This window comes from Cicer arietinum, unplaced genomic scaffold (genome assembly GCF_000331145.2).
Source record: "Cicer arietinum cultivar CDC Frontier isolate Library 1 unplaced genomic scaffold, Cicar.CDCFrontier_v2.0 Ca_scaffold_5744_v2.0, whole genome shotgun sequence".
Classification (NCBI taxonomy): Eukaryota; Viridiplantae; Streptophyta; class Magnoliopsida; order Fabales; family Fabaceae; genus Cicer; species Cicer arietinum.
The window spans coordinates 1-9,069 of record NW_027339391.1 but is presented as its reverse complement, the minus strand read 5'-3'; the positions used below and the strand labels follow the sequence as shown (position 1 = coordinate 9,069).

General features: G+C 29.5%; 2 protein-coding genes across 3 annotated transcripts; one reads left to right on the top strand and one right to left on the bottom strand.

The window, feature by feature from the left end:
• Positions 1-976: 976 nt before the first annotated feature.
• LOC101513601 (uncharacterized) lies at positions 977-2,099 on the bottom strand. Its single transcript, XM_004517219.4, has 3 exons — positions 1,571-2,099; positions 1,281-1,366; positions 977-1,132 (listed from the first exon to the last, which is right to left on the bottom strand). The coding sequence occupies exons 1-3, from the start codon at positions 1,784-1,786 to the stop codon at positions 1,027-1,029; spliced, it is 408 nt and encodes a 135-aa protein (XP_004517276.2). The 5' UTR covers positions 1,787-2,099; the 3' UTR covers positions 977-1,026.
• A 3,680-nt stretch (positions 2,100-5,779) lies between these two features.
• LOC101513055 (probable arabinosyltransferase ARAD1) lies at positions 5,780-8,850 on the top strand. Of its 2 annotated transcripts, none has more exons than XM_004517217.4 (3): positions 5,780-6,489; positions 8,102-8,398; positions 8,649-8,850. In XM_004517217.4, exons 1-3 carry the CDS (start codon positions 6,013-6,015, stop codon positions 8,763-8,765), a joined length of 891 nt encoding a protein of 296 aa, XP_004517274.1. In that variant the 5' UTR covers positions 5,780-6,012; the 3' UTR covers positions 8,766-8,850. The 2 variants fall into 2 exon arrangements, with proteins under 2 accessions (XP_004517274.1, XP_027187280.1); XM_027331479.2 differs by having other exon boundaries at positions 8,102-8,461.
• Positions 8,851-9,069: the final 219 nt, after the last annotated feature.

Sequence of the window (9,069 nt, the reverse complement as noted above, 5' to 3'; positions counted from 1 at the left end):
TTTAGATACATAGCAAAACTTTGTTTTATTTATGATATACAAAAACAAATATACTTGTGGTCGTGGTATAGAAGTTGATAAGGATTCATTACAGTTTCAGTGACATGATCTGTTCAGCGATAAACAATTAAAGACAAATGTCTATGTTTAATCTAAGTAGCAAACCTTGCCTTATGAAAAAAGACTTTTGCTGTTGTTGTTGTTAACCCCCTTAACTATTGTTCACATTGAAATTGTCAACTCTATCGTCAAAATTAACACCAACTATAACATGTGCAGTACATGTGAACTAAGCACATTATCAAGTATGTTGTTCCTGATTGTGTGTCTTTCTCTGCTAGAAATTCCATCACACCGCAGAGAGTGAAACTGATTTTGTCTCCAAGTTTTGGTTATAACTAGAAGTGATAAAAAGTATCTTTTTTTGCACTCAGTTGAAAAATTTACGGTGTCATATATCAAATTTATTATTTCTATAGTAAAAACATTCAAACATAAATTACTTTATTTCAAAATCAATTATAGCAAAATTAACTTTACAAAGTTAAATTCATTCAGAATCACATTTCTCAAACAATAAACTCTACTCAGTTCAGTAGTTGAATCATAGCAGTTGTTCAACATTTTCTTAGCATATGTTGATTAAACTTGCACATTTGGTGATATTTTCTGAAGAAGTGAGCAGTAGTGAATCTGCATGCTTGTTAAGTTAAATTTACTACAAAAAAATATGAAATGTGAAATTGCTTGAAGTACAAGCAGTAATCTATTAAGCGAGGATAACTCAGGGTATGAATCACGGTTCTAAATAGCGGTCCGCAATTGCAACCACAATATAACCATTTTAGAGGTCTCTACGATGGCACTGCAACGACAATTGCAACCGCATCTGTTTGCATTTTTCCACAATATAAAGTTTTGCAGCATAACCATGACAACACCACAATTCAAAGCTATCTAAGAATCTACTAATATCCCACATACTATATAATAAAGTCCTACAATTAACAATTCAGCACTGGAAAGTTACCTCATAAGAATATTAGTATGGTTTCTGTATCCCAAAGCTATGTTGTGACGCAAAAAGTTCATATTGAAGGAGCCACTAACAGTGTTCTCTTCAATCTCAATTCTGCAACAAAAAAATGGTAAAAAAAGAACCCTACATGTATTAAAAAAAATAATATAAAATAAATGGATTAAAGGAGCAAAAGGAAAAAAGGCAAAATCTAAACATGAATTAAAAATTAAAAATTAAAAATAATAATTAAAGTGACAACCTGACATTGGAGTTAGCTCGTTCCTTAATTAATTCCAACTGAGCCGTAATATATTGAGCAGCTTTTTTCAACCCAGGACGTCCTTCCTATCAATTAATTAATAAACAATTCAACACATTCACAAAATCATGCAAAATTGATATCATTAATTATATGATGAATAAATAAATAATAAAATCTTGGAAAAACGAATCTTCTACAACACTACATTGTTTAGAACAATTGAAAACGAATCAAAATTATATATTTATTTATTTTATTGATGAATATTTGTCTGACGATTGACTCACGTGACGACCGTCGATCTCTTGAGACAACATTCGAACGTGTTGGACGGCTCTTCCTTCGGAAAATAGATCGAGAGGAGCGTCGATAAGGAGTGGGTTGATGAACTTCATGTGAATAACGGAGTATGTAAGCATCGACATTAGACCGTACACCACCGCCATGAGGAACAAGAATTTGAAACCGGATACATCCTCGGATGACCCGAATCCGAAAGCCATGTTCGGGTTTTTTCTTTGGAACTAACGAACGGAGAATTCAGATAGAAAGGGAAGAAGAAAAAAACGATTGAATAGTGTGTTTTTGTTTGTGAGTGTTGGATGAATTAGTTTATTTATAACTGGGGTTGGGAAGTTAGAGAGTTATGCTTTTGCTTGTCTTGTGCCAAAAACAGCGCAGTTTTTGAAGACAAGAGAGCAACTAAGAGGGAACATTCCAATTTTGTTTTTGTTAGTGCTTACAAACTTATGTTTACCGAGTTTGTACGAGGAGTGTGTGAAGCTGACTGCTAGTTGAGAGCCTTTTTCTTTTGCCACACTCTCTCCCTAACAAAAAAATTAACTACTCTTACACCACTTAAAATACGATTGATAATTTTCTTTTAATTATTTTATTAGATTCACTTTTTAATCGTTGATTGTTTTTTATTATATCATTAATATAAAGCAAAAAATAATGATTTAAGAGTAATGAAAAAAATATTAATTAAAAAGTATAAGTGATTAAAGGTAATTAATTTTATATTGAAACTGATTTTTTTTAATTATTTTATATTTTTTTAAATCTAACTATTATTATGGAAATGAGAGAGAAGTAATTATCATAAAAAATAAGATACAAGTAATTAATTATTGGGTTTATTGTTTTTTGATCATATGATATTAGAAAATATAGTTTTATTCTTTGTAAAATGTTTTTTTTAATATAAATGAAAAAAATATATTTTGAAAAAAAAATTAAAGAAAAGCATAAATGTATTTCTTTATCTGTTCACATGTGGGTTTATTTTTCATCATTTTACAAACCTATTATTTACTTTTAAAATTTTATTCCCTTATTGTTGTAGCTCTAATTTATCATGTGATTTTGAAAAATAATTCAATCAAAATCTTGATAGGAGTGTCATAATACAAACAAGTGTGTATTAATCAATTAAAAGCAATATGTTATTCCATGTTTTTTGTTTTGTTTTTATTTTTGTTAAGTCTCAATTTAGATAACGACATTCAAACCACAATCATTTATGTGATGGTGTGGTTCTATTTGATCATTGGTGGATTTAATTTATGTTTTAAGATATTTTCTTTCCCTTTTGACATCTATTTGTTTTCATTTTAAACAAAATTATTTATTTTAAAAGTTGTTTTTCATTTATATTAATAAAATGTAAGTAAATATTAAAAAAAAAAAAATATTATTCCATCACACCACAATTTTTTCTACATGTCAATGTCATATAGATTTTAGAAAGGTCAAAATTCATCAAAGAATTAAAAGAGAAAAAATATCAAATTATAAGGGTTGAATAAATAAAAAAATTATCACAAATACTGAAAATCATATTCCTCAAACCTTTCGTTATTCACATCTACGCTTGTTAACCTCATTTAAAATTTTACTTAATTATTCGTATCTCATTTAATTACATAAAAAAAGTAAACATTCGATTTGAAAAGGTGATCATTAAATTAAAAACATTATATATATATATATATATATATATTATTGTTTGACACACTATTTGGGCCAATTGCCTATGAAAGACCTTTCAAACAAACATGGCCCACTTGAGGGCGAGTTATGTCGAAGCATTGCGTGCGTTAAATACTCTTTACTTAAAAAAAAGATAGAGTGAGTTAATATTTTGTTTTATTTTTATTCTTGTTAATGATACCCTGCACATTTAAGAAGAAATACAAAGAAGCAAGCCAAAAAAATATTTGAATTTTAACATTTACACAAATAAATTAGATAGTTATATCCCATTTCATCTGTATTGAAAGGGAAGCAGAGTCAGAATAAGTAATAGAATGCGATGAAAAACATGCCTTCCACTCGACCTTTTTAATGGAAATACAAATAAATGACTTCGACATTATATTTTTTTTTACGCTTTTTTTTTTTATCTTTTAATTTAAATATATCATTTTTACACATATTTATATTTTCTTTATTTTTATGTTATTTCACCGTTTTAGTGTGATATTATTTGATTAACGTATTTTTGTGTGTGTTTATTACATATTTGTTTCTTTTAGATTTATAAATTAACTTTAATCTAATAGTGACATATTCAACTAATATATTTAACGTCTTCAATATTATAGATTCGAGCCTATTAGTATTAGGGTTGTATTAAATATTTTAAATGTCATGTTCTAATATAAAAAATGGATTTTAGTATAAAAAAGTGTAATTTTAATAATCAAAAGAAGAGAAAATAATTTTTTTAGTTAATATAAAATTTTATTTTTAGTCATTATAAAAAAAATTTCAATTTTTTAGTTCTTAAAATATTTTTTTTATTCCTTTTTCTTATTTTATTTTTTTGTAAAAAATTGACTTTTAGTCCCTTTAAAATCAAAATATAGACTATAAATAAATTTTAGAAACTAAACTTGAAATGTTATAATTTTTTAAAAACTAAATATATATTTAATACAAAAAAATCACATTCATTTTATTATATATATAAAAAAATTGAGACATATGAATGGACTTATAACCGGCTCTAATGACTATTTCAATCACTTAAATTTTATCATTTTTATAATTTTATACTATTAATTTGTTTTTAGATTCATCATCTATCTTAGTGACCGCTATGATAATATAAGATCTATAGAATCATTCTATCTATCGTTAATAAGGTACACGAAGTGATGAATTTAAATTAGGACTCTGCAAAAAATTCGGTTATGTGGTCCAAATTTATAAATTTATTTTAAATATCAGTTAAAATCATATAGTTATAATTCGATTTATTTATGAACTGATTGGATAACCATTATGTTTTATATTTAGATTTAGTTTTTATCCACTCAACTCCCAAAAATCCTAAATCTCAAAAATTCTAAAACAATTCTGATTTTGCCATCGCTCCACCAACCTTCCATCTTTCGGCAGTATTTTTCGACAATTTATTACTAACTTCATTGAGATATTACTAATTTCATTTAAACAAATACTTATTATTAGAATTGTAAAAAAAAAAACATAAACTCCAAAGTCTACTTAAATTTTTTTTTTTACTAAGTCTCTAATACTAAGCCAATTTTTTTAAAGTCTCCACTCATTATTTTATTATTTTTTGTAGGGGGTTCGTAGCCCCTAATATTTTGTTAATTTTGAGATTATTTTTTGAATTTATTTTTCTAAAAAATATCAGAAAAAATTATTTTTTTTTTCTTTCGAAGTAATCAATTTTTTTGTTGTCGAATTAAAAAAATAATAAATGCACCTTCACCTCATATGCCACCTTTTTTTTTATTATTATAAAAATTTTGAAAATATAAAATGTAATATTATTATATTTGTGACTTTAAATATTTTTATACATCTCAAAATATTTTAAAATTATAGTAAAGAGGTGAAACAAAGAGAGAATATGAAAAAAGATCTTCAGTCTTCAAATTTTAATAGTTAATTAACTAATTTTTGGTTTAAATATAATTTGGCTTTTCTATTTTTTTTATTTAATATTTATTTTGGTTTTTTATTTTATTTTGATTATTTATCTTATATAAATAATGTATTTTAGTCATTTTCACCATAATTTTTTTAAATAACTGCATAATTATTATCATGAACTATTAAAATCAAATCTTAAATTAATTATAAAATTAAACGTGTAATGTTCATAAGGATTAATAAAAATTAAATAAACTCTGATAAATATTTTTTGTTTCAAATAGTTTACACATATTTTAAAACATACAAATTTTTTAAAGTAGAAACCTGTTATTGTGTCTAATTGATATATTTTTTGAAAGAATATATTATACCAAATACATATTAACAATTATTAATTTTTTTTAACAATTTGAAATTGTGGTAGCTTTTGTTGTACTTATATTAAATATTAAAATACATAATTTATAAAAAATTTAAGATCAAAATAAACATAAAAAAAAAATGATCAAAATAAAAAAATAAATGATTAATATTATATATTTAATCTTTAATTTTTATTAAGCTGAAGAAATGCATATTGCTTCTGAAAGGGAAAAAAAATGCATATCGGTTCACTTCACATATCCAGCTCCAGCAGATGAACATAGACATAGATACATCACAGACGCTGAATGCTCAGCTGAAATGAAAATGGACACAACACCTCATTGCAGAATGAACAAAGCAAGACCCAGTAGAATCCGCAGCAGCACCACTAACATAACAAAATTCCCAAAATCGTTCTAAAAACAAAAAGTAATAATAACACAGAACCATGTACGAAAAAGTAGTTCTCACTTTCATTTTCGTATTCCTTCTCATAATTTCCTATTCAATTTTCATGGGAACCCTCGACATTAGATCTTACTTCTTCCCTCACTTAAAATCACCAACCCTCGAACCCGCTCCATGTTCACCCGACCCGCCTCTCCGTGTCTACATGTACGATCTCCCTCGCCGTTTTAACGTCGAAATGATTACTCACCGGACCGCGTCGGAATCTCCCGTCACCGTTAAGGATTGGCCGCCGTGGCCGGATAATTGGGGGTTGAAGAAGCAACACAGTGTGGAGTATTGGATGATGGGTTCGCTTCTTCATGAAGGGGAAGATGGTGAGTCCAGAGAAGCTGTTAGGGTTTTCGATCCGGAATTCGCGGACGCTTTTTTTGTTCCTTTTTTCTCTTCGTTGAGCTTTAATTCCCACGGTCATACTATGACGGATCCTGCTACGGAGATTGATCGTCAACTGCAGGTGCGTGATCTTCGTTATGGTTATTTGCTTGCTATAACAGGAGCATTATATAACTATTATTGTTTATGGTTTGTTTCTTTCCAAATTGATTTGTTTGAATCGTTCAATTGTATTGCAAGTAGTATTTAGTTACTGTTATCTGCTACAGTAGACTTCATTTTATTCCTCAAACAGCATCAGATACTGAAAATTGCTAAAATTTTATCTCTCCGACTAATAATTAGTGTTATTTTTGCTCATTCCACACATTCTAAGACATTGAATTTGTTGTGCTCACTAATTTGAACTATACCACCATTAGGATGTCCATACCTTTAACTGAAGTGATGGTCCATTTGTTAGCCTTCTTGACAGTGTTATATCTTAGAACCCCCGAGAGGGAGGGTCATATAATGGAGCTCGACTTTTAGGATTATTTCCTTCATCAACAAAAAATCTTTGGTAAATCAGGCGATGTAGTCTCTCAAAGGCTCATATCATTATTATTGCTTTGTTGCCCTTCTTGTTTTTGCCTGCCTTTCTTGGTTTGAGTTTTGACCGTGATGTTGGAACAAAACTTTATCAGGATCCCAAAGATAATTCCGATGTTCTGGTGTTGAAATTAGGACGCGAGTTCCTTACTTGAATGATTGTAGAATGTGTTTTGATACTCTCTTGTTGAGAATCCCAAGTGTTGGCAATGGTGAGAAATACTTGCAAAGATACTCTGATACTTAAGTCAATAAGAAGGAGGTGTGGAAATGTGGATATATAGAGACAGGCATCATATGATGGTGCCTTAAAGTGGTTGCCCCTGTATATATTGATGTTATTAAATGTCATGATAGGATTCCTCAAAATAAGAGTTGAACGAAAATCATATCTCTGTAATAAGTGAATATGGTGGCTGAATTCTTTGTTGATATGAGATCAAGAATATGTCTTCCTGAAGTAAAATTAGGAAAGTCGGATCTCCCAAAAAATTAAGAAAAAGGAAAAGTTGTATCTTTACAATGATCGAACCTTTATTGAGGAAAGTAGTACTTTAAAGTTTAGTAGTCCAAGAAACTTGGAGTTAACAAAAGTAGGTTGGTTAAGCCAAGATCTCCATGGATATGAAGGAGTTGTGTGATCCGGTGTAATGGTCTAGAACATTTTTTGTTTAATAGTTTCTTTATAAATTACTAAAATGTTTTGGAAGGATATAACATTATTCTTTTAATCCCTTACCCCCTTTATCATGAATAGCCCAATTACTATGATAAGGACTCTGGTATTGCTAAGAGCCACATCGAGTAGTATTGGATGTTTGGTGTCAAAGGGCAAGAGCCAAGCTACTTAAGTACTACACCGGGCATCTCATACTAATCGATATGACATTAGGAACCTCATAATACTCAAATCCCTATCAAACTATCCCTTATCAGTTGTTGGAATGACTGCTTGTTTTTCGTTTTAAAATGTTCTATAAGTTAAGTTGATTTTATGTAGTATCCTGCCATGCCTGTATCTTCTAATTATTTAACAAATGCAGTGTGTCGTTACCCATACCTGACTGATACTTGTAATATTATGGCTCTTTTATTTTTATTTATCTCTTTTGAAGTTATGCCTGGCTTGTTTCTGGTGTTAGGTTGATGTGATGGAATTCTTGACGAAATCCAAATATTGGCAGAGGTCTAGAGGCAGAGACCACATATTTCCTATGACACACCCCAATGCCTTTAGGTTCCTAAGAAATCAAGTGAATGATACTATTCAAGTTGTTGTGGATTTTGGTCGCTACCCCAAGGGCATGTCTAATTTGAACAAAGATGTAGTGTCCCCGTATGTGCATGTTGTGGATTCTTTTACAGACGATGAACCTGAAGATCCGTACGAGGCTCGCTCCACACTGCTTTTCTTTCGAGGAAGGACTTTCAGGAAAGATGTATGTCTGGCTGACTGTTAATGAAAGAATGATACCTTTCTAGAAGGACAAGACTCTTCTAAAGTAAGTTTGTCTTTAAAAGTTAGCAAGTAAGGGTGTATCCATCTTTTATTTAATTTGTGATATCAACTCACCAAGATTCAAGGTGGATATATACTTGCTCATTTTAGAGACAATATCACTTTAGAAGAGCTTTTTCCTTCTTAATGTTCCATGAAATGTGATATTGTGGGGTTCCTGATGTATGCAGGAAGGCATTGTCCGTGCTAAACTGACAAAGATATTGTCTGGTTACAGTGATGTTCACTATGAGCGAAGTGTTGCAACAGGAGAAAACATAAAAGCGGTATGCTATTTGGCTATATAATTGATTGTTGATTCATATGTTGCTTTTGTACTCAGAATATTATTGCTAATCATTTCCTAAGGTTGAAAGCTCGACTTTACAATTAGTTTTCTTCCTTTTCATTATCAGTCAAAGGGGAGGATCCCTTTAAAAAGAAGTTTTGGATAGATAATAGGGATTGAGCAGTTGTGTGTTGTGGCTCTTCTCTAGTCTCACCATAATGTTTTCACATGCATTCTGAGTCTGAAATGTTGAGATGCATTTTGCTTTTTATAGTCAAAATGAATTGTCTCAGAAGGGGGGATTTTTTCTTCTTCTTCTTCTT

Bases quoted from the DNA above. Each gene is read 5' to 3' on its own strand.
- LOC101513601 (XM_004517219.4), bottom strand. From the start codon at position 1,786: ATGGCTTTCGGATTCGGGTCATCCGAGGATGTATCCGGTTTCAAATTC. The intron at 1,367-1,570 runs GTGAGTCAATCG...ATTAATTGATAG, and splicing joins AAGAGATCGACGGTCGTCAC to GAAGGACGTCCTGGGTTGAA. The intron at 1,133-1,280 runs GTTGTCACTTTA...TTTTTGTTGCAG, and splicing joins CGAGCTAACTCCAATGTCAG to AATTGAGATTGAAGAGAACA.
- LOC101513055 (XM_004517217.4), top strand. From the start codon at position 6,013: ATGTACGAAAAAGTAGTTCTCACTTTCATTTTCGTATTCCTTCTCATA. The intron at 6,490-8,101 runs GTGCGTGATCTT...TTCTGGTGTTAG, and splicing joins AGATTGATCGTCAACTGCAG to GTTGATGTGATGGAATTCTT. The intron at 8,399-8,648 runs GTATGTCTGGCT...TGATGTATGCAG, and splicing joins GAAGGACTTTCAGGAAAGAT to GAAGGCATTGTCCGTGCTAA.